This window comes from Mobula hypostoma, chromosome 2 (assembly GCF_963921235.1).
Source record: "Mobula hypostoma chromosome 2, sMobHyp1.1, whole genome shotgun sequence".
In the NCBI taxonomy this organism is placed as follows: domain Eukaryota; kingdom Metazoa; phylum Chordata; class Chondrichthyes; order Myliobatiformes; family Myliobatidae; genus Mobula; species Mobula hypostoma.
Window position 1 is genome coordinate 130,593,617 of NC_086098.1, and position 25,072 is coordinate 130,618,688.

The 25,072-nt window shown below is 42.9% G+C and overlaps 1 protein-coding gene across 1 annotated transcript in view; it reads left to right on the plus strand.

The window, feature by feature from the left end:
• The window catches only part of slc4a1ap (solute carrier family 4 member 1 adaptor protein), a 187,590-nt gene that overhangs the window by 155,560 nt on the left and 6,958 nt on the right, over positions 1-25,072 (plus strand). Inside the window, exons 13-14 of the mRNA XM_063040658.1 lie at positions 1,880-1,987; positions 18,649-18,719. Of these exons, the coding sequence (XP_062896728.1) occupies positions 1,880-1,987; positions 18,649-18,719 (179 nt within the window). The remainder of the gene's footprint in view (positions 1-1,879; positions 1,988-18,648; positions 18,720-25,072) is intronic.

The following is a 25,072-nucleotide window of genomic DNA, read 5'->3' on the forward strand; positions in this document are numbered from 1 at the left end:
TTATACTTATATTTATTGTGCATTTTTGTTTTGTTATTGTGTTCTTTATGCTTATTCTGTTTCTTTTTACACTACATCGGATCCGGAGTAACAGCTATTTCATTCTCCTTTACACTTGTGTACTAACGAATGACAGGAATACAATCTTAAATCACAGTGTTGAGGTAGACTGTTCAATTGTTGGAGACATCATTGCCTGGAACTTTTGTGGTACAAATTTTATTTACCAATTATCACCCTCTGCCTGAACAGTGTGAAATCATCAATGAATATCCCTACTTTTGATCTTATGATGGAAGGAAATTCATTGATGAAATACTGAAAGAGTGGTCAGAGCAAGGACTTTGGCCTGAAGAAACTCTGCACTGATAAATTGGGGCTATGAAGAGAATAGCAGTGTTGTTGTCTTGGAGAGTTTGATTTATTAGTCCATTTTTTTGTGATTATTTTCTCCCAGTGCTCTGGCATTACTGACAAAGATTCATAAACCAGGCATATTAGGCTTAAAAAATTAATGTAGACATTAAGAATTCAGTGATGATTTTGACCAATAACGAGAAGTCCTCAGAATAACAACTGAAGAACAATAGGATTCCACAAGCCTAACTATATATTTTAACTGATACAACACAAAGACTCAGATGAATGTTAAGGAAAGTTTATAGTTGGAGTTTTGCTTTTTATGTGGCAACCCTGTTCATCAGGCTGAAATCTTCTGTTTGGTGCCAGCGATACAAAATTTTGCACAGTTCTTTAGACTTATTCTCAAATCCTACTTGTCTGTTACTGCAGTACTATTTGGCTACAATGTTCCCTAGTTTATCCCCTAACCCCATTCAAGATTCATTTTGGAAGCTAAGCTTTCTGTTTGTTGTTACAGATGATAGGAGATGTGTTTAAGTGGAACCATGGTAAGCACTGGAGAGAGAAAGTTTTGGAAATTTGGACTGTTGAGGTTCAGTAAATAATTCAATTCTTTACTTGATAAAAGGGAGAGAGAAATTACGAGTTACTTTTAAAGAATCATGACTGGATGAAATTTTCACCAGCTGTCCAATGAATCAACAAGAATTATACAGATCAAGTATTGCTGTAAGAAGTTCACAATACCATACTTCATGCTCTAATCATTTTTCCTGTTTGATTTCCCACTCCCTAATTACAGATGTTAATGTCTCCATTATCTGATTCGCTTGAGCTTTTTTACCACAACTGCTTTTCAGGAATTACTGGAACACTTTGGTTGACATCCTTCTCAACTGCAGTAAAACTTCAATTAATCCAGTATGCTCAGAAAGTTGGTGGTACCAGATCATCAAATTTTCCAGACTTTTACATGTTATTCCTATTAATAACTGAACACACTTCATTTTAGATATTACACAGTATTATAATTTTTTCCAGTGAAACCTGTATATTTCAAGGGTGTGTAAGAAGCTGGGTTCTGGAGTACTTAAAAGGAGTACAGGACCAGTGATCCTGGTAAATTTCAAGGGAGGAAGGAAACATTATCTGGTGAAGCAGATTCTGAACGTTCAGAACTTTTGAATGGTAGTATAGCAGATTATCAAGGTTTCACGGTACCATGAATCCTCCCTGCCCCTTGGAAAATGCTTTAACAAAACCTTCCCTCCCTTACCATTCCACAAGATTTTAAATCACAATGTTGTCTTGAGTTCTGTTTTATTGCTTGACAATTGCATACAATTTCATGCCTTGTAATCCAAGCATTGATTTTCCAATTCATTTAAAATTACTTTCTCACCACGGGATTAACCACTGCGTAGTTTCAGTGAGCAAAGCGCAATTGAGTAAGGCTGCTCATTAAAGCATCTGACATAAAGTGTGCTAATCCATTTTGCTTCTCTCCCTTGAACAGAAATAGCTTTGACCACTCAGTGTGCCGAGGAAGGTGAGACAGCCAGAGCTCAGTCACTGGAACACCAAGAAGATTGTAAGGACCTTCCGTCTGAGGATTTGTCAACAGGTATAACTGATGCAAACAAATCACCATTTGGCTTTGTATTTATTCAAATAATAATCAATAATATATAGAACAGTACATCATAGTAGCACTTTGGTGCATGATGTTGTGCCAACCTTTCAACTTTCTCCCAAATCAGACTAGCCCTTTCCTCCCTTCCAAATTTCTTTCATCCATGTGCCTATCCAAGAGTCTTTTAAATATCCTAATGTATCTACCTCTGCCACCACCCACGGCAGTGCATTCCATTCACTTACCACTCTGGGGGAAAAAAAAACTACCACTGACATTTTTCCTATGTTTACCTCCAATTACCTTAAAATTATGCTCTCTCATATTAGCATTTGTACCCTAAGAAAAAGGTGCTGGCTATCTACTCTTATGTATGCTTCTTATCATCTTATACGCCTCTATCAAGTTACCTCTCATCGTCCTCCACTTCAAAGAGAAAAGTGATGGCTCATTCAAACTTTTTCTATAAAATATGCTCTCTATTTCATGCAGTGTCCTTGAATATACTCCCTGCAGCCTCTGTAAAGCTTCCACATTCATCCTATAATGAGGTGACCAGAAATGGACATAATATTCCAAGTATAGTCCAACCTGAGCTTTATATATCTACAACATTACTCTGTGGCTCCTGAACTTAATTTCCTGACTAATAAAGGCCAACATACCGTACGCCTCAACCACCTATCAACTTGCGCAGCAACTTTGAGGGATCTATGAATGTGGATTGTAAGATTCTTCTGTTCCTCTACACTGCTAAGAATCCTGCTATTAATCATGTATTCTGCCTTCAAGTGTGACCTTTCAAAGTGTATCATTTCATATTTCTCCAGGTTGAACGCCATCTGCCACTTCTCAGCCTAGCTCTACATCCTATCAATGCATCATTGTAACCTGTGACATCTTTCTATACCATCCACAACATCACCAACCTTGGTGTCATCTGTAAATTTACTAATCCACCCTTCCACTTCTTCATCTGAGTTATTTATAAAAGTCACAAAGAGCAGGGGTCCAGAACAGATCCCTGCGCAACACATTTGGCCACGGACCTCAAAGCCAAATGTGCTCCATCTATTACTGCCCTCTGCCTTCTGGTGGCAAGCCAATTTTGAAACCACGCAGCCAGTTTTCCTGGCTCCCATGCCTCCTGACTTTCTAAATGGGCAGATCACGTGGAACCTTGTTGAACACCTTAACCACTACATTCACCCCTTCATCATTTTATTTTGTCATCTCCTCAAAGAAGTCATCAGTCTCATGAGGCTCAATCTGCCCTCACAAAGCCATGTTGACTATCGCTAATCAGACTATGTTGCTCGTAAATCCTGTTTCTAAGAACTTTCTCCTACAGTTAAAGACCGTCTGGTGTAAAATTCCCAGGGTTATCACTATCACCTTTCCTGAACAAAAGCATAACATTTGCTACCCTCCAATCTTCTACTACTACTCCTATGGCCAGTGAGGACACAAAGATCATCACCAAAGGCTCAGCAATCTCTTCACTCACTTTTTCATAGTAACCTGGGATTTGTTAGTCCTAGTATTTTTCAAAAATTCCAGCATATCCTCTTTCTTAACATGTTCCAGCATATATTAGTCTATTCTTTGCCTGTCTCACATTCATCAAGGTACCTCTCAGTGGTGAATGCTGAAGCAAAGTATTTATTAATGATCTCCACTACTACTTCGAACTCCAAGTATGTGCTTCCTCATTTATCCCTGATCAACTCTACCTTTAATCTAGTCATTCTCCTGCTCATGCCTTGGGGTTTTCCTTAACTCTGCATGCAAAGGTCTTCTCACATCTTCTTCTAGCTCTCATAAGTCGTCTTAAGCTCCTCTCAGGCTACCTTATGGAGCAAATTGGCAAAGCATATAAAAAAGAGTGATCATAGTACCAGCAGCAATTTAGTGATAGTGTAATGAGTTAAAGTAGATTGTACCATTACTATTCTGTCCATATGTGCTCAACCTGATTTGCCAGTAGAAAGGCATCTATAGAACCCCTGTCTGCACTCATTTAGTTCGTTGATATGTCAACATAAAGCAATATTTCTAATCTGTCCAGCTATTGCCATCAGGTTTCAATATGGTATTGAGAACACATACTGTAGGTGATTATAATTTCTCATCATCTTTCAAATCTTTGCATTATTGATGTTTATACCAAGCATGTAGATTCCATCCACACTGTGTAGACATGAAGATTACAGATTTCACTTAAAAATATGCAGTCTACATTGTTCAGTAGACATTGCATTTCTCAGAGGATGTTGCTCCCTAGGATGCTCTTGGCTAACGTTCAGTCCCTGGACAGCAAGCTATGCTAACTGAGAGCCAGAATCTCCTACCAGCGGGAAACAAAGGAATGTAATGTTTTGTGCTTCGTGGAGACCCGGCTGATGGATGAGATACTGGATCATGCCATTGAGCCCTCTGGATTCTCCCTGTTCCAGGTGTACAGGTCTAAAACCCTCTCTGGGAAGAGTAAAGGAGGTGGAGTATGCATCATGGTCAATAATGCTTGGTGCAATCCCCAGAACATGCATGCCCTCAAATCCTTTTGTTCCCCAGATCTGGAGTACCTGATGCTGCTGTGTAGACCTTTCTGGCTGCCTAGGAAGTTCATGGCTGTTATTATCAGTGTAGCCCCCCCCCCCCCCCAGTAAGCCTCAGTCTCGCTCAACTCGCTGTCGTCTGGGGGAAGCAGCCTTCGGCCCCGCCAAACTGGGTAATTAAGTTTGTGTGGATGCTGTGTGATGTACCCCACCCCGCCAAATAACAGACAATACACCATATATGATTAATTGATTACAATTTATAGATATTACTGGAACTATATAATTAATAGAGAAGTTACAGAGAAAGGTTGAACAGATTCGGTCTTTATTCTTTGGAGCATAGAAGGTTGAGGGGGGACTTGATAGAGGTGTTTAAAATTATGAGGGGGATTGATAGAGTTGACATGGATAGGCTTTTTCCATTGAGAGTGGGGGAGATTCAAACAAGAGGACATGAGTTAAGAGTTAAAGGACCAAGGTTTAGGGGTAACATGAGGGGGATCTCCTTTACTCAGAGAGTGGTAGCTGTGTGGAACGAGCTTCCAGCAGAAGTGGTTCAGGCAGCTTCGATGTTGTCGTTTAAAGTTAAATTGGACAGCTATATGGATAGGAAAGGAATGGAGGGTTATGGGCTGAGTGCTGGTTGGTGGGACTAGGTGAGAATAAGAGTTCGGCATGGACTAGAAGGGCCGAGATGGCCTGTTTCCATGCTGTAATTGTTAAATGGTTAAAATATAAAAGGAAAATAAAAGGCGCCAATCTTATCAAAGTTCAATCTCTTAGTGCACAAACAGTTGGAGCTCTAGTAATGATCCTCTCTTCACCATTCGATCCCCTCTGACCACTTCGACCCGCCGCCTGGGACCAACCATGGTGGTCGACCAGACACTCCACACGAGTCTGTCTCCGTCTCCTCTCCTCGCCGAAGACCCTGGACCTCGGACTCCTGCTCGGGGTCCGACCCCATTAGCCAGCTCACAGCACCCCGTCCACTCTCTCTCTCTCTCCCCATCGCGCCTTCTGCCCCAAAAACCCGCGCATCACAATAGCTTACAGACACACAGACACACAAGAAAGAATAACATCTATCCGAGTTGATTTGTTCGCTCTGTTATCAATAATATAGCCCTAACAAGCTGCTAGCGAGAGAATTTTCTCAGCAGTTAACATAACAAAGAAGCCATTTTAATTAGCCTACGCAGTAACATAAAAAAAGAAACCCCTTACACTACAGCTGTGTATATTCCATCGCATGCTGATATTGACCTGGCTCTCAGAAACTGTACGAGACCATCAGCACCCTGGAGACTGCACACCTGGAGTATGCCTTCATCGTTGCCGGTGACTTTAATAGAGTGTTACTGACTAAAGTCCTACCAAAGTTTTGTCAACACATTCAGGTGAACATACAGGGAGATAGCATACTCAACCACTGCTACTCTCCCTTATGTAACACCAGCTGGAATGTCTTCCATGATGAGGATGTCTCCGGTTCACAGATGGGATCACGAATTTCATCCGGAAGTGCATTGGGGATGTTGTCCCCCAGAAATCAGTCAGGGTCTATCCAAACCAGAAACCCTGGATCAACAGTTCTTACTGCGCGACACAGAGCCTACGTTGCCAGTAATCAGAAGAAGCAAGAAATGCAGCTACGATCTGCGCAAAGTCATCAGGGTGGCAAAACAACAATACAGGGACAAGATTCAGACTCAACACTCCACCAACAGCACACGCAGCTTATAGCAAGGTCTGCACACTAAGACTTCAAAGCTAAATGCAGCAACATAGTCTGATTAGCAGTAGTCAACATGGCTTTGTGAGGGCAGATTGTGCCTCATGAGCCTGATGACTTCTTTGAGGACATGACTCCCTGACCGATTGCTGGCAGGTGGTAAGGTTGGGCTCCCTCACCTCTGCCCTTCTGACTTTCAATACAGGTGCCCCTCAGGGCTGTGTACTAAGCCCCTTCCTTTACACTCTGTATACCCATGACTGTTGCCACCTCCAGCTCCAATCTGCTAATTAAATTTGCTTATGACACTAATCTCAAATAATAATGAGGCAGCCTAGAGTGAAGAAGTTATCACCTTGACACAGTGGTGTCAAGAAGACAACCTCTCCCTCAATGTCGCTAAAACTAAGGAGCTGGTTGTGAACTACAGGAGGAATGGAGACAGAGTACAGACAGGAGATTCTATGAGCCTGATCGGGTCCAGAATATTCTGAAGGGGGAGGGTGAGCAGCCAGTTGTCTTGGTACATGTTGGTACCAATGACATAGATAGGACAAAGGAGGAGGTCCTGAAGAGAGATTTCCAGGAGTTAGGAAGGAAGCTGAGAAGCAGGACCTCCAGGGTAGTAATCTCGGGATTGCTACCTGTGCCACGTGCTAGTGAAGGCAAGGATAGTAGGATCAGGCAGATGAATGCGTGGCTGAGAGACTGGTGCAGGGGGCAGGGCTTCAGATTCTTGGATAATTGGGATCTCTTCTGGGGGAAGTATGACCTGTTCAAAAAGGACAGGTTACACCTGAACCCGAAGGGGACCAATATCCTGGCAGGAAAGTTTAATAGAGCTGTTAGGGAGGGTTTAAACTAATTTGGCAGGGGGATGGGAACCAGAATGACAGAGCGGAGGAAGAGGAAAACAGAAATAAATCTAAGATAGTGAGCAGTAAGGATGTCAGAAAAGACAGGCAGGTGATGGGGCAAATTTGTAGCCATTGGGGTGAGTTGCAGTGCAATAAAGTTGCAGTGAAATCAAAGCAAAAAGTACCAAATACTGGTCTTAAGGTGTTATACTTAAATGCACGCAGCATAAGGAATAAGATAGATGATCTTGTCGTACAGCTACAGATTGACAGGTATGATATTGCCGCCATCACTGAGACGTGGCTAAAGGATACATGTCTCTGGGAGCTGAACGTCCAAGGATACACGGTGTATCGGAAGGATAGGAAGGTAGGCAGAGGGGGAGGCATGGCTTTATTGGTAAGCAATGATATTAAATCATTAGAAAGAGGTGATATAGGATCGGAAGGTGCAGAATCTTTATGGGTTGAGCTAAGAAATCGCAGGGGTAAAAGGACCCTGATGGCAGTTATTTATAGGCCTCCAAACAGCTGCGTTGATATGGACTACATATTACAACAGGAAATAGAAAAGGCTTGTTAGAAAAGGCAGTTTTATGATAATTGTGGGGGATTTTAACATGCGAGTGGATTGGGAAAATCAGGTCGGCACTGGATTTCAAGAGAGAGAATTTGTAGAATGTCTGCGAGATGGCTTTTTAGAACAGCTTGTTGTTAAGCCCACTAGGGGATCGGCTGTACTGGATTGGGTATTGTGTAATGAACAGGAGGTGATTAGAGAGATTGAGGTGAAGGAACTCTGAGGAGGCAATGATCATAACATGAATGAATTCACTGTGAAATTTGAAAAAGAGAAGCCGGAATCTGGTATGTCAGTATTTCGGTGGAGTAAAGGAAATTACAGTGGCATGAGAGAGGAACTGGCCAAAGTTGACTGGAAAGGGACACTGGCGGGAAAGATGGCAGAGCAGCAGTGGCTGGAGTTTATGCGAAAAGTGAGGAAGGTGCAAGACAGGTATGTTCCAAAAAAGAAGAAATTTTCAAATGGAAAAAGGATGCAATCATGGTTGACAAGAGAAGTCAAAGCCAAAGTTAAAGCAAAGGAGAGGGCATACAAGGAAGCAAAAATTAGTGGGAAGACAGAGAATTGGGAAGTTTTTAAAACCTTACAAAAGAAAACTAAGAAGCTCATTAAGAGGGAAAAGATTAACTATGAAAGGAAGCCAGCAAATAATATCAAAGAGGATACTAAAAGCTTTTCAAGTATATAAGGAGTAAAAGACAGGTGAGGGTAGATATAGGACCAATAGAAAATGATGCTGGAGAAATTGTAATGGGAGATAAGGAGATGGCAGAGGAACTGAACGAGTATTTTGCATCTGTCTTCACTGAGGAAGACATCAGCAGTATATCGGACACTCAAGGGTGGCAGGGAAGAGAAGTGTGCGCAGTCACAATTACGACAGAGAAAGTACTCAGGAAGCTGAATAGTCTAAAGGTAGATAAATCTCCCGGACCAGATGGAATGCACCCTCGTGTTCTGAAGGAAGTAGCTGTGGAGATTGTGGAGGCAATAGCGATGATCTTTCAAAAGTCGATAGATTCTGGCATGGTTCCGGAGGACTGGAAGATTGCAAATATCACTCCATTATTTAAGAAGGGGGCAAGGAAGCAAAAAGGAAATTATAGACCTGTTAGCTTGACATCGGTGGTTGGGAAGTTGTTGGAGTCGATTGTCAAGGATGAGGTTACAGAGTACCTGGAGGCATATGACAAGATAGGCAGAACTCAGCATGGATTCCTTAAAGGAAGATCCTGCCTGACAAACCTATTACAATTTTTTGAGGAAATTACCAGGAGGCTAGACAAGGGAGATGCTGTGGATGTCGTATATTTAGAATTTCAGAAGGCCTTTGACAAGGTGCCACACATGAGGCTACTTAACAAGATAAGAGCCCATGGAATTACGGGAAAGTTACGTACGTGGATAGAGCGTTGGCTGATTGGCAGGAAACAGAGAGTGGGAATAAAGGGATCCTATTCTGGTTGGCTGCTGGTTACCAGTGGTGTTCCACAGCGGTCTGTGTTGGGGCTGCTTTTTTTACATTGTACATTAACGATTTGGATTACGGAATAGATGGCTTTATGGCTAAGTTTGCTGACGATACGAAGATAGGTGGAGGGGCAGGTAGTGCTGAGGAAACAGTCTGCAGAGAGACTTGGATGGATTGGAAGAATGGGCAAAGAAGTGGCAATTGAAGTACAATGTTGGAAAGTGTATGGTTATGCACTTAGGCAGAAGAAATAAACGGGCAGACTATTATTTAAATGGGGAAAGAATTCAAAGTTCTGAGATGCAACGGGACTTGGGAGTCCTCGTACAGGATGCCCTTAAGGTTAACCTCCAGGTTGAGTCGGTAGTGAAGAAGGCAAATGCAATGTTGGCATTCATTTCTAGAGGAATAGAGTATAGGAGCAGGGATGTGATGGTGAGGCTGTATAAGGAGAAGCTGATGTTCATGCCATCAGGTTTGTTTGCTAGCTAGATGGAATATGGGGTGTTGCTCCTCCACCCTGAGAGTGGCCTCATAGCAGCAAAAGAGGAGGCCATGAACCGACATGTTGGAACGGTATTAAAATATTTGGCCACTGGGAAATTCCACTTCTGGTGGATGGAGTGGATGTGCACGACAAGGCGATCCCCAATTTATGCCAGGTCTCACCAATGTAAAGGAGGCTGTATCAGGAGCACCAGATACAATAAATGATCCCAAGTGATTTGCAGGTGAAGTGTTGTTTCACCTGGAAGAGCTGTTTGGGGCCCTGAATGGAGGTGAGGGAGGAGGTGAATGGATGAGTGTAGCATTTCTCTCGCTTTCAGGGATATGAGCTAGGGCAGAGATAGTGGAGAGGGATGAATGGACAAGGGAATCATGGAGGGAGCGACTGCTGTGAAAGTGGGGAGGAGGTGAGGATGTGTTTGGTAGTAGGATACAATTGAAGCTGGCAGATTCACTTCTCCATTTTCTGATAGTCGATAGGAATAATGCAGTGGGTCACTCCAGTTTATCCAGTGAATAACTGAGCCAAGTGGACCAAATAGTTCCTAGATTGGATTATTCGTTGCTACTGAATTAACTGATCACAGCAATCATAGAATTGGATTGCTTTATTATTGTTACAAATACCAAGGTACAATGATAAACCAATCCTTTGGGGCATTGCAATTGTCCTTGACAGATATTTCTGTTCCAAATGGAAAAGTGAATCTGACTGGTATCCAGAAACACACTATTGTCACAATGTGATCCTCAAGAACCACTTTTGGTGAATATAACTTCATCAGCTGTGAGATCTCTGATGGCGAAGAGCCATACATGCTCTCTGGAAACAATTGAATGTCAAAATAGGTCATGTGAATGAAGTAGTAAAGGCCACAATGTGCTAATGATAGAATATCTCCAGCTCATGCCTTTACATGTGAGCACAAAAATAAGAAAAACATGAAATGGTTGTTTGCCATTGACCTTTGCTATTGATGGGCTTTAAGTAATTTGATCACTCAGCTAGCTCTAGAGTCTGATCTGGGATCCACAGATTATGAGGCGCGATACGACTTTGTTTAATGTGGGGAGGCTGATGCATATATGGCCCTTGCCTGATTGTGTTCGGGGTCCAGTGGCATGGAATGCAAGACGGCTAAGTTTCCTTCACAGTTGCAGCCTCCCTCCACCTTCATGGCATGGTGATGTGTTACCATTTTCCATTAGATCCACCTTTGAAGTCTTGGTTGGATCACTCTTTGTTTGGAATCTCCCTCTTGAACTTACCACCATGGGTGACCCTACCAGGAGCTAAGCACCGGATGGCTAAACACCAGGCAGCATCGCTCTCAGGAACTCAAAAGCTTCTCCACTACAACAAGGTGCTGATCCTTAGATTCTTAGCTTGGACTTAAGCAACAAGACATCAGGATGGACTCCTTACCTATTATGTGTTGGCTGGTCCCCATCAATTACGTACAGTACAGGTTTCCCCCACTGTCCAAAGGTAGAGCGTTCCTATGAAACAGTTCGTAAGCCGGAATGTCGTAAAGCGAAGAAGCAATCACCATTTATTTGTATGGGAAATATTTGTGAGCGTTCGCAGACCCAAAAATAACCTATCAGATCATGCCAAATAACACATAAAACCTAAAATAACAGTAACATATAGTAAAAGCAGGAATGATAGGATAAATACACTGCCTATATAAAGTAGAAATACTTCTCTGCAATCATTGCCGCACTGTTCTCCGAAGCGAAAATCTCACGCAAGCACTCTCGGCAGAAACACTCTCTCCAGTAACCTTTAAGCTATGAAGCTGCCAAATCATACCAATTAACACATAAAAATACACAGCCTATATAAAGTAGAAATAACACACATAAAAGTTGCTAGTGAACACAGCAGGCCAGGCAGCATCTCTAGGAAGAGGTGCAGTCGACGTTTCAGGCCGAGACCCTTCGTCAGGACTAACTGAAGGAAGAGTGAGTAAGGGATTTGAAAGTTGGAGGGGGAGGGGGAGATCCAAAATGATAGGAGAAGACAGGAGGGGGAGGGATGGAGCCAAGAGCTGGACAGGTGATAGGCAAAAGGGATACGAGAGGATCATGGGACAGGAGGTCCGGGAAGAAAGACAAGGGGCGGGGGACCCAGAGGATGGGCAAGGGGTATATTCAGAGGGACAGAGGGAGTAAAAGGAGAGTGAGAGAAAGAATGTGTGTGTAAAAATAAGTAACAGATGGGGTACGAGGGGGAGGTGGGGCATCAGCGGAAATTAGAGAAGTCGATGTTCATGCCATCAGGTTGGAGGCTACCCAGACGGAATATAAGGTGTTGTTCCTCCAACCTGAGTGTGGCTTCATCTTTACAGTAGAGGAGGCCGTGGATAGACATGTCAGAATGGGAATGGGATGTGGAGTTAAAATGTGTGGCCACTGGGAGATCCTGCTTTCTCTGGCGGACAGAGCGTAGGTGTTCAGCAAAGCGGTTTCCCAGTCTGTGTCGGGTCTCGCCAATATATAAAAAGCCACATCGGGAGCACTGGACACAGTATATCACCCCAGCCGACTCACAGGTGAAGTATTGCCTCACCTGGAAGGACTGTTTGGGGCCCTGAATGGTGGTAAGGGAGGAAGTGTAAGGGCACGTGTAGCACTTGTTCCGCTTACACGGATAAGTGCCAGGAGGGAGATCAGTGGGGAGGGATGGGGGGGACGAATGGACAAGGGAGTCACGTAGGGAGCGATCCCTGCGGAATGCAGAGAGAGGGGGGGAGGGAAAGATGTGCTTAGTGGTGGGATCCCATTGGAGGTGGCAGAAGTTACGGAGAATAACACTTCACCTGTGAGTCGGCTGGGGTGATATACTGCGTCCGGTGCTCCCGATGTGGCCTTTTATATATTGGCGAGACCCAACGCAGACTGGGAGACCGCTTTGCTGAACACCTACGCTCTGTCCGCCAGAGAAAGCAGGATCTCCCAGTGGCCACACATTTTAATTCCACATCCCATTCCCATTCTGACATGTCTATCCACGGCCTCCTCTACTGTAAAGATGAAGCCACACTCAGGTTGGAGGAACAACACCTTATATTCCGTCTGGGTAGCCTCCAACCTGATGGCATGAACATCGACTTCTCTAACTTCCGCTAATGCCCCACCTCCCCCTCGTACCCCATCTGTTACTTATTTTTATGCACACATTCTTTCTCTCACTCTCCTTTTTCTCCCTCTGTCCCTCTGAATATACCCCTTGCCCATCCTCTGAGTCACCCCCCCCCCGTCTTTCTTCCCGGACCTCCTGTCCCATGATCCTCTCGTATCCCCTTTTGCCTATCACCTGTCAGGCTCTTGGCTCCATCCCTCCCCCTCCTGTCTTCTCCTATCATTTTGGATCTCTCCCTCCCCCTCCAACTTTCAAATCCCTTACTCACTCTTCCTTCAGTTAGTTCTGACGAAGGGTCTTGGCCTGAAATGTCCACTGCACCTCTTCCTAGAGATGCTACCTGGCCTGCTGCGTTCACTAGTAACTTTTATGTGTGTTGCTTGAATTTCCAGCATCTGCAGAATTCCTGTTGTTAAAGTAGAAGTAATGTATGTACAGTGTAGTATCACTTACGGGAATCGAGAAGTCAGCGCCGGGCACAATGATGATGGTGTGTTAGGCTGAGTTGTCGGAGGTTGGGGTGGTGCAGTGGTCCCCAACCTCCAGGCAGCGAACCGATACCGATCCACAAAGCATGCAGGGGTACAGCGGTAGCTGGGATGCACCCAGCACATCTTTAAGGAAAAAGCAGAAATAAACAAGGTAATTAATTAGCTGCCGCCCGGCACATAATTGTCAGCCCGGATCAGAGGCGACACAATTGGCAATCGCCTCTGATCTGGGCCAACATTTACGTGCCAGGTGGCACCTAATTAATTAGCTTGTTTATTTCGGCTTTTTTCTTAAAAATGTGTTGGGTGCGTCCCGGCTACCGCTGCATTCTCCGCAGCAATGTATCGGTCCGCAGCCCGGGGGTTGGGGTGGTGGGACCCTGGGATGTCATCTCATCGTCGTCTGTTTCCATCAGGGCAGGTAGGTCATCTTCTTCTATGTCTGCCTGCCTCGATGTCGAAGGTCGAGGTTCGTCGTCTGCTGTGGCTGATGTGGAAGGCTTGAAAAACGACAGTATGCTTGACTGTTTAGCCTCACGCATTTTTCTATCATACAGTTCTTTGTAAGCACTCAACCCATCCTGCAAATATGCCCTAAACCAACGTACCCTTTCAAAATTAAAGTCGTACTTTTCTGCAATCATTGTTGTCAATTGCAGCGAAAATCTCACACAGTTGCTTCACGTTCAGTTCCTAGACGACTTCACTTTCAGTCCATTCGCTACTGCATTCGGTTTCAATTGTTATCCTTTCCTCTTCCAATTGCATCAGCTCTTCATCTATCAGTTCTTGGTCATGGGATGCCAAAACCTCTTCAACATCATCTTCGTCAGCTTCCACAAGCCAATCTCACTTTGTCTTTACGTCGTTCACCACAATCGAAATGCTTAATTATGTCTAGTTTTATGCTAAGTGTAACACACTTACGAGCTCTTTTGGACTTTTCCGATACCTTAGAACTCATCTTGATAACGGCTGCTCACAGGCATGTGTTTAAGCAATGCCGGCAAGAATGCAGTTCTGGGGGTGGAGCTTGGCTGCTCGGGACGTGCGCTGCCTTTTATTGCACGCTGCTTTTTTCGCGCGCTGCCTTTTTTCGTAACAGTGAAAACAACTTCTATTCGCGAAAACAGGTAACTAATGTAGGTCTTTCGTAACAGCAAGGTTTCGTAAAGCAAACATTCGAAAAGCGGGGGACACCTGTATTAGAGAAATACAACAAGGATGCTGGCTGTTCAGTCCAACCAGTCAATGTCAACCATGGTACCCACTCAGCTGGTCCCGATTTCTGTATTCAGCCAACTTCTATTTTGTGACTTCTAATCTGCGTGATTTTTATAAATAACCTGTATGAAGAAGTGGAGGGATGGGTTAGTAGATTTGCTGATGACACAAAAGTTGGGGGTGTTGTGGATAGTGCGGAGAGCTGTTAGAAGTTACAGCGGGATGTCGATAGGTTGCAAAACTGGGCTGAGAAGTGGCAGATGGAGTTCAACCCAGATAAGTGTGAGGTGGTTCATTTTGGTAGGTCAAATATGATGGCAGAATATAGTATTAATGGCAAGACTCTTGGCAATATGGAAGATCAGAGAGATCTTGGGGTCCGAGTCCATAGGATACTCAAAGCTGCTGCGCAGGTTGACTCTGTGGTTAAGAAAGCATACAGTGCATTGGCCTTCATCAATTGTGGGATTGAGTTTAGGAGCGGAGAGGTAATGTTGCAACTATATGGGACCCTGGTCAGACCCCACTTGGAGTACTGGTTGCCTCACTACAGGAAGGATGTAGAAACCTTAGAAAGGGTGCAGAGGAGATTTTGAAGGATGTTGACTGGATTGGGGAGCATGCTTTCTGAGAATATGTTGAGTGAACTCGGCCTTTTTTCCTTGGAGCAACGAAGGATGAGAGGTGATAGAGGTGTATAACATGATGAGAGGCATTGATCGTGTGGATAGTCAAAGGCTTTTTCCCAGGACTGAAATGGCTAGCACGAGAGGGCCTAGTTTTAAGGTGCTTGGAAGCAGCTACAGAGGAGATGTCAGGGGTATTTTTTACGCAGAGAGTGGTGAGTGCGTGGAATGGGCTACCGGTGATGGTGGTGGAGGCGGATACAATAGGGTTTTTTAAGAGACTCCTGGACAGGTACACAGAGCTTAGAAAAATAGAGGGCTATAGGTAACCCTAGGTAATTTCTAACATAAGGACATGTTCGGCATAGCTTTGTGGGCCAAAGGGCCTGTATTGTGTTGTAGGTTTTCTATGTTTCTCTCCAAGTCCCACACCTCCATTTACGAATCTAGGTGCTTCTTTAATAATATTATGACGTTGGCTTCAACCACTTCCTCTGGCAGCTTAATCCATATACTCACAATCCCTTGCGTGAAAAAGTTGCCCCTAGGGTCCTTTTTAAAATATTTCTCCATTCACCCTAACTTTATTCCCTTTAATTTTTGAATTCCCCATCCTGGGGAAGGGACTGTTACTGTCCACCTTATCTATGCTCTCATAATTTTGAATACTTCTGTAAGGTCACCCCTCCTAGTTCCAAGGGATTTATTTTAAACTGGCTAATGTCTCCTTATAACTCAGGTCCTCTAATCCTGGCAACATTCTCGTAAGTCTTCTGCATTCTTTCCAGTTTAAAAATGTGCAGTTTTTAGCACGGAAAGAAAACTGGTGCTCCGTTTTAGTGTGCATACTTTAGTTTCCTGCTTTGAGAGCTTGATTTTGATTCTGTAAAGTGCTTTTGACATCTCAATGGCATGATTGAAGTTATCTCATTTTTTCAGAATGAAAGGCAGCATTAGTAACAAACATTGCTGGGCTTGATATCACCTCATCTCTCATAGAAATGTTGACCTGTTTAACACACTAATATCTGATTACTAATATCACATACCAACCTGTGCTGTCCTGCATCACGTTTGCATCACAGCCTGATCTAGAAACTCTATTAATCTTGAATGGAAAAGCCTACAAAAGGCAGTGGATACAGTCCACTCCTTCACAGGTGAAGTTCTCCCCATTATTGAGCACATCTATGAAGAGCACTGTCGCAGGAAAGCAGCATCCATCATTAAGGACCCCCGCCATCCAGGCTGCTGTCTTCTCGTTGTTGCCATCTAGAAGGAAGGTCCCACATCACCAGATTCAGCAACAGTTATTACACCCCAGCCATCAGGTTCCTGAACTCAAGTAGATGACTGTACTCATCCCAATGCTGAACTGATTCCACAACCAATGGAGTCACTTTGAAGGACTCATAATCTCGATATTGTTTATTTGTGTATTTATTATTACGGGTGCACATTCCTTTATCTGAAATTCTGAAATCCAAAAAGCTCCGAAAACCGAAGTTTTTTTCACTGACAGCTGGTGTCACTCAGGTGTGATGTGGCAGCACTAGCAGAGGCCACCAGACGTCAGTTGTGGCTCAGCGCTCGTACTGGTTACATGTGCGTTTGCTGTTCGCTGATATTTTGTGTTCACTGTTGACTTTGTGTTTAATTTCACTGTGAAAATGTCAAAAAGAGCTGCAGATACCCCTGTGGGTATAATGAGAAAAAGAGAAGGAATCTTCTCTATCAATAACGCAAAAAGTAGAGTTATTGCAGAAGCTTGATCGTGGTGTGTCTGTGTGGCATCTTGATATATATGATTTAAATAAACAGAAAGACAAGTTACTGAAGTTTTATAGTGACAGTGACAGTGACGTTCTACATTTATTCCAATAAGTCATTTACCATGTGTTTGATTTGGTTCGTTTGAAGCTGTATATTTTTATGTTTTATTGAATGTTTTTGTTGGAAATAAAAATTCTTCGTGTCATTATTCCCTAAACAATACAGTATAACAATTATTTACATAGCATTTACATTGTATAAGGTATTATAAGTAATCTAGAGATGATTTAAAGTATACGGGAGGATGTGCGTAGGTTTGGCGCGCTGCTGGGTCTTAAAGTCCAGTGCACTAAGACAGGTTAAATAAGGGACTTGAGCATACTTGTTTTTTGGTATTGTTGGCGGGGGGGTGGGGGGTTCTGAAATCCGAAAAATTCTGAATTCCGAAATGCAACTGGCCACAAGGATTTCGAATAAGGGATTGTGGACCTGTATTTTGTTAACGCAAACAACAGGAATTCTGCAGATGCTGGAACTTCAAGCAACACACATCAAAGTTGCTGGTGAACGCAGCAGACCAGGCAGCATCTCTAGGAAGAGGTGCAGTCGACGTTTCAGGCCGAGACCCTTCGTCAGGACTAACTGAAGGAAGAGTTAGTAAGAGATTTGAAAGTGGGAGGGGGAGGGGGAGATCGAAAATGATAGGAGAAGACAGGAGGGGGAGGGATGGAGCCAAGAGCTGGACAGGTGATTGGCAAAGGGGATATGAGAGGATCATGGGACAGGAGGTCCGGGGAGAAAGACAAGGGTGTGGGCGGGCGGTAACCCAGAGGATGGGCAAGGGGTATAGTCAGAGAGACAGAGGGAGAAAAAGGAGACCACTTCCCCCTCGTACCCTGTCCGTCATTTATTTTTATACACACATTCTTTCTCTCACTCTCCTTTTTCTCCCTCTGTCCCTCTGACTATACACCTTGCCCATCCCCTGGGTTCCCCCGCCCCCCGTCTTTCTCCCCGGACCTCCTGTCCCATGATCCTCTCATATCCCCTTTGCCAATTACCTGTCCAGCTCTTGGCTCCATCCCTCCCCCTCCTGTCTTCTCCTATCATTTTGGATCTCCCCCTCCCCCTCCCACTTTCAAATCTCTTACTAACTCTTCCTTCAGTTAGTCCTGACGAAGGGTCTCGGCCCAAAACGTCGACTGTACCTCTTCCTAGAGATGCTGCCTGGCCTGCTGCGTTCACCAGCAACTTTGATGTGTGTTGCCTGTATTTTGTTTCTCGTTATGTATTTGCATAATTTGTTGTCTTTTGCCCATTGATTGTTTATCCATCTTTGTGTGTAGTTTTTCATTAACTCTATTGTGTTTCTTTGTATTTACTGTGAGTGCCCACGAGAAAATGAATCCCCAGGTAGTATAGTGTATGATGACATATATGTAGTTCGATAATAAATTTACTTTGAATGTGCATTCCTTTTAAAGAGAAAAATAGTTTATAAAATTAATAATTTCCATTTCCCTCTTATTTCTTTGCATTTACTGTAGGAAAAATAAATCATGAACACTGGAATTGATTAAACAAAATCATCGTTATTATATCAAGAAATTTTGTATAAAGTAAAATGTTAATTTTGTGTTAACAATATCTTGACTACATTTTTCTTTACTTTATAGTGATAACGGAGTCCAAGGATATGAAAAGTCAAGCAAAATCTGTGAAGAAGAAAATGTATGGTCCAAAAAAAGTAGGTATTATAAGATTCATCACTCTTCCCAGAGTGCGATGGTATCAGCTTGATGATATAATTAGTTTTCAAAAGAGTAATAAGCTGCTTATGGGCTCCAGATTTTAGGCATTTATTTTTCTTGCCTTTCCACTTTCAGTGATGTTATTCAACAAGAAAATAACTGCAGTAAAATTTACTGTGTGCAGTCTGTTAATCGTGTCGTGCTCCAGAGATGTCATTATGATGATGTAATCTTAAGCATCACCTTCATATCAACTTGAGTGCAATCAGGAACTTTGCTATCAAGAAGGAAGTACTGCTATATCTTCCTATTTACTAACATTGAAGCACCGCACATGCTGAAGAGGATATTTGTATAAATCCTGCCAATGCTTTTGTTTCCATTACTTGCATCTTTTCATAGGCTGCACAGATTAAGAAAAACATATATGACTTTTCTTCCTCCATCTGGTTATCCTTTTCATTCTATTAATATTTTTATATTTAATCTTCTATTTCATTTCTTGTTCACTTTTTGTGGTGTAATGCAGTTAATTTGTATTTCAAATGAGACCAAATGCTGGCAAATGGGATTCACTTGGATGGGGCATCTTGGTTGGCATGAACCAGTTTGACGTAAGGGTCTGTTTCCATATAGTATAACTCTGGGGGGAGAAAAAGAATGCATCAATCAGGAATGTCTTGTAAATGTGAAAATACCTGCAACCTTTTGTCTTTTTGTCCAAGGCAGTGGTACTTTTTGAGTGGTGGGGTGGAGATGTGTCTCGACCGAAGGAAGTGTAAGGCATTCCTTCCCTCCACTAGCCTCCAGATCACCCCCGGGCAGGGTGTAGTACTTGCTTAGTTCCCCATTCAGGGTCACATTGAAGCCATGGGAGCAGGTCATATGAGCAGCTGATGCATATCTCAAGTTCTGGTTATGCAACAGCTGGTGCAAGGCAAATCATCTCTGAAGAGTATTGATAATGGCTGGGGTCACCCATCTTGCAAAGTTCCCAGAAGAAGGCAATGGCAAACCACTTCTGTGGAAGAATTTACCAAGAACAGTCATGGCCATGGAAAGACCATGATTACCCACGTCATTCAACACGGCACATAGCACGAGTGGTACTTCAGTTTAGAAACATGAGCTGCAGATACTGGAATCTGGAGCAATACACAAAGCTGGGTGGAACACCGCAGGTCAGGTAGCATTGATGCAGGGAAATGAACGGACAACATTTGGATTCAGACCCTTCATAAAGTACTTGCCAAAGCTTTCCAAGCTTCTAGTCCAGAATGAAGGATCTCAACTCAAAACATCGACTGCCATGAGCGATCTTTGTCTTTGGTGTTCTACATAGAGAGGCATAGCACTGTACAGGAGCGTGGGTAATATTGAATTACTGGTACTATCAGTAACAATGGCAACTGTTCTGTTTGGGGATATAGTTACCAGTGAGGCAACAGCCTTGAATTTTCTCCAGATCGCCAGCACCACAGAACGAAAATAAGGCAAAAAAATTAAACTTCAAATAGGACTTGAGCTTAGGATTGAAGGATTGGATGGATTGTGCATACCACAATCAAATATACTTGTGCAATGTAACACTGGAATTATGACCTAGATAATGTGCTCATCACACTCCTGATACTTGAGCATATAATCTCAGATGATGCAGCACTGTATTGTCAGTCAGCTGAAACGTGAAACCGTGTCCAGATCTGCCTTCTGAGTGTAGTCATATATTATCCCTGTTCAAAGGAATGTTCTCCCTGATCAATGGTACTGAATAAATAACTTGTTCCTTACTGCATTGCTCTTTAGTCCTTTGCATTGACTGGATGTTGCTTTTTGAACCATACAACCATGAACTTGCGTCAGAAGTATATCATTAACTGAAAATCACTTTGGGTTGTCCGAGGGCATGCAAGGCTCAAACTAATCCAAGTCTTTTTAGTTTCTACATTCTGCTTTGTCTATAAAGTAGTTCAGATATTTCTAAAGGATGGAGTTAGGTACTGCATGAATCTGGATGTTTCCTTTAACTTCTGAGAGTTACAGTGGGAGGCAAATCCTCCAGTCCCTTCAAAGTCAAGAAGTTTTATATTGTTCGGTGTGTCCGCAATGTAAAAGGAAACTGCAGCCTTTAGCCGGTCACAGTTTTGTCTTCTGCTTTTGTCAGCAATGCTGTTATTAATGTGTTGCACTCAGGGTCAATTTTGGCATAATCATGAATATCTTGTGAAAATGCAGCAGAAGCACAAGCAGCTATTACTAAAAGGTGTACCTATGGAGATATAAGTTAAGACGAACAAAGCTTTTATAATGATGGAATCGAATGGAAATAAACAACTTCAAATAATAGTTTTTGAATTTTAGCACTACATGGGTTCTGTTGCATTAGGCCTTTTGATGTTTAGTCTTGTATATATTAAAGAATAATCTTTGTTTAAATATTCTCCCCATCTGTTAGACTTATTTAAAGAATAGATGCACAGGTGGGTCTGAAGAATTTTTTCAGGCCATACTTCCTCGCCAATTTTTTGGTCCCAAAGGCGGTGAGTTTCAGCTCAATGAAACAGGCTTTTTTTAATATATATAAATGACCACTGGTTTAAACTCTTACAGGGAGGACTCTGCAGGCAATTTACTTTAGTTAAACTCTCTCCTGCCCATTTTTAAGATCCAGCTATTTTGGGGATTTTACAGCAAGCATTAACAGCAGGTACATTGATTGAAGTTTAGTGTCGCCACATTATTCAACAGCAATTTGCATTTATAGCAAATTGCAAAGCATCCCAAGTGTTCCACAGGAACAGTACCATGCAAGATCTGGCCTGCAGCCACCTAAGTAACAGAGAGTAAATGCCCAACGGCTAGGCTAAAGATGGATGTGTTAAGAATTCCAGAAATAGAAATATTTAGAAGATAATTCTGAAAACCAACAATCCCCCTCCTACACCCCAGTGTTGATGGCATGGGTAGTTGTATTCACCAGTGATTTAATTTGAGCTTGATCAGAGGGAAAAAATATACTAGAATCATTAGTACTCTAGAAGAGTGAGTTTCTTTCCCATCTTTTGTATTGGATAATGATTAACCCTACGAAATTTCTAGCTTTCAGTCTGAATGTCTAACATGGTGACCACACCTTAACTAAGTTGACTCCCTAAAGTAGGGGTTGCCAACCTGGAGTCCATGGACCCCTCAGTTCATGGGAAAGGTCCGTGGCATAAAAAAGGTTGGGATCCACTTCCTTAAAGGAAAAGGAACAGAACCACGAAGCAGTAAATATTAACTGGTAATTGGCGTATTATTATCAAATTTACCAGGATACAGTGAAAAACTTTGTTTGCGTGCCATCCTGACAGATCATTCTATTCATAATTACATTGAGTTAGTACAGCAGGAAAGAAAACAGAATGCAGAATATCGTGTTACAGTTACAGAGAAAGTGCAGTGAGCTAGTCAGATGAATTGCAAGAGGTAGATTGAGAGATCATCCCTCAATGTATCTCTTGGTGTATAAGAGGTGTGTTTAAGAGTCTGATAACAGCTAGGAAGAAGCTGTCATTGAGCCTGGTGCTACATGCTCTCGAGCTTTTGTATCTTCTGCCTTATGGGGAGAGGGGAAGAGGAGACAATGACCGGACAGGAAGAGAACCTTGATTACACTGGCTGCTTTCCCAAGGCAACAAGAAATGTACAGTCAATGGAAAGTACGCTGGTTTGTGTGACGGATTGTGCAATGTTCACAATGCTTTTCAGTTTTTTGTCGTCTTGGCAGAGCAATTGCCATACCAAACTGATGTATCTGTATAGTATACTTTCAATGGTGCATTTGTAAAAATTGGTGAAAGTCATCAGGGAAATGCCAAATCTCCTTCACCTTCTGAGGAGCTTTTTTGGCCACGTTGTCAATGTGGTTGGACCAGGACAAATTGTTGGTGATATTCACGCCAAAGATCCTCAGTCATCTCTACCTTGGCAGCATTGATACAGGGGAATTTGAGAAATGCTGTGGTTTTTGAAAGTTTCTAACTTTTGACTAAACTAGCTTCTAATTAAATTTTGATAGTATACCTAAGAATAATCCACTTAATTTGTAATGTTTCTTTTCTTCTTCATCAACATCTGGATCAGAGCCATAAATAATTAATCAGTTCATAATTGTAGTTTAACACAGGAACTGGCAATGGTTTATTGCAACTTGATGTAGTTTTCTAGAGTAATTCCTTATGACAAGCACTGACATGAAACTGGCAAGAGCCTCAAACCAAGTTGCATTTGTATCATTTTTTATTGACGTTTGGATGATCCTTTATGGGTTCTATAGTTAATAGATCTACTTAATAGATCTAAGTTTAGTAGTGTAACTTTATTCCATTATCCCTCATCTGCCAACCCGGCTTTTGAGTTCAAAATTCTACTGATTGGATCAGAACCAATCAAGGCAGATAAACAGGAGTCAACCCTTAAACCCAAGACCAATGAAAAAAAATCAGCTTTCATTATAAATAAACTGTTATTCATTTTAAAGGTGTAATGATGATAGGAAAAAAGGGGCTGTGGATTGTTAAGCAGTTGTATCAAGTATTCTATGTACATTCCTGTTTATACGAGCTAGCTGGAATCAATAAATCAGGGCAATGTCAATAAGGCATTGTGTTCTCCAAAGCAAGTCCTAAAATGATTTTTTTTTTGAAGATGAAGGTAGAAAGCAATCCCCTTGTCTTTCCTAGAAAGAAATGAGCTGTTGGTTTTCTGCTCTTTATGTGATGATAATGCTGTGATGTATTGCACAAGAAGTTCGCAGGTTGATCTGTGAGAAAGCAGCCCCTAGAGGCATTGCTCCAAGTTCAGTAGAAGATTTGTCCGAGTTGATAGTGCATCTGCAGCAGATTCTCATCAGCAAAGGGGCTGACAAATGAGGATGGTGTATCAGACTTGGTTTCACCTTGTGAGGCATCACCACTGCATTGCTGGTGTGTAACATACATTTTATGGGCATCTGGCAGTGTCAGGATTTGAGAGAGTGCAGTTCCTCTTAATATTCACTGCTGCCCACAACTCATACAATATGGAAACAGGCCCTTTAGTCCACCATGTACATGCCAACCTTGCCCATCTACACAAATCCCATTTGCTCACACTCCACTATTACCCTTCTATGCATTCCATATTCAAGTGCCTGTATAAATTAAGAGTGACATTGACTGTATCTGATTCTACACCTCCTCCAGCTATCAACCACGGTCTTTTAAAAAAAATACTTGTCCCTCAAATAACCTTTAAAACTTGTCAACTTGAACAAACACACACAAAATGCTGGAGGAACTCAGCAGGCCAGGTGACATCTATGGGAAAGAGTCAATGTTTCGAGCCGATACCCTTCCATAGGACTGGAAAGGAGGGGGAGAAGTCAGAGTACAAAGGTGGGGGGAGGAGAGGAAGAAGTACAAGGTGGCAAATGATAGGTGAAACTGAGTGTTGGGGTGAAGTAAAGAGTTGGGACGCTTGATTGGTGAAAGGGATAAAGAGAGCTGGAGGAGGGAAATTCTGATATAAGACAGAAGACTATGGAAGAAAGGGAAGAAGGAGGAGCACCAGAGGGAGGTGATGAGCAGGTAAGGAGATAAGGTGAGACAAGGAAATAAGAATGGGGAATGGTGAAGTTGCTATATTATCAGAAGTTCAAGAAATCGATGTTCGTGCCATCAGGTTGGAGGCTGCCCAGACAGAATATAAGGTGTTGTTCCTCCAACCTGGGTGTGGCCTCATTGTGACAGTAGAGGAGGCCGTGAACTGACATGTCAGAATGGGAAGGAGAAGTAAAATTGAAATGTGTGGCTGCAGGGAGAATCCCCTTATTTTGGTGAACGGAGCATAGGTGCTCAGTGAAGCGGTCTCCCTGTCTACGTCGAGTCTCACCGATACACAGGAGGCCAGACTGGGAGCACTGAATACAGTAGATGACCCTAACAGACTCCCAGGCGAAGTGTTGCCTCACCTGGAAGGACTGTTTAGGGCGCTGAATGCTGGTGAGGGAGAAGGTGTAAGGGCAGCTGTAGCACTTGTTCCACTTAGAAGGATGAATACCAGAAGGGAGATCAGTGGAGAGGGACGAGTGGACAAGGGAGTCGTGTAGGGAGTGATCCCTGTAGAAAGTGGGGTGGGGGAGGGAAACACGTGCTTGGTGGAGGGTTTCTGTCCGATGGTGAGAGTTACGGAGAATTTTGCGCTGGACACAGAGGCTAGTGGGGTGATATGTAAGGACAAGAGGAACTCTATCCCTGGTGTGGTGGTGGGAGGATGGGGCGAGGGCAGACATGCGGGTGAGAGCAGCATTGATGGTAGAGTTCCTCCA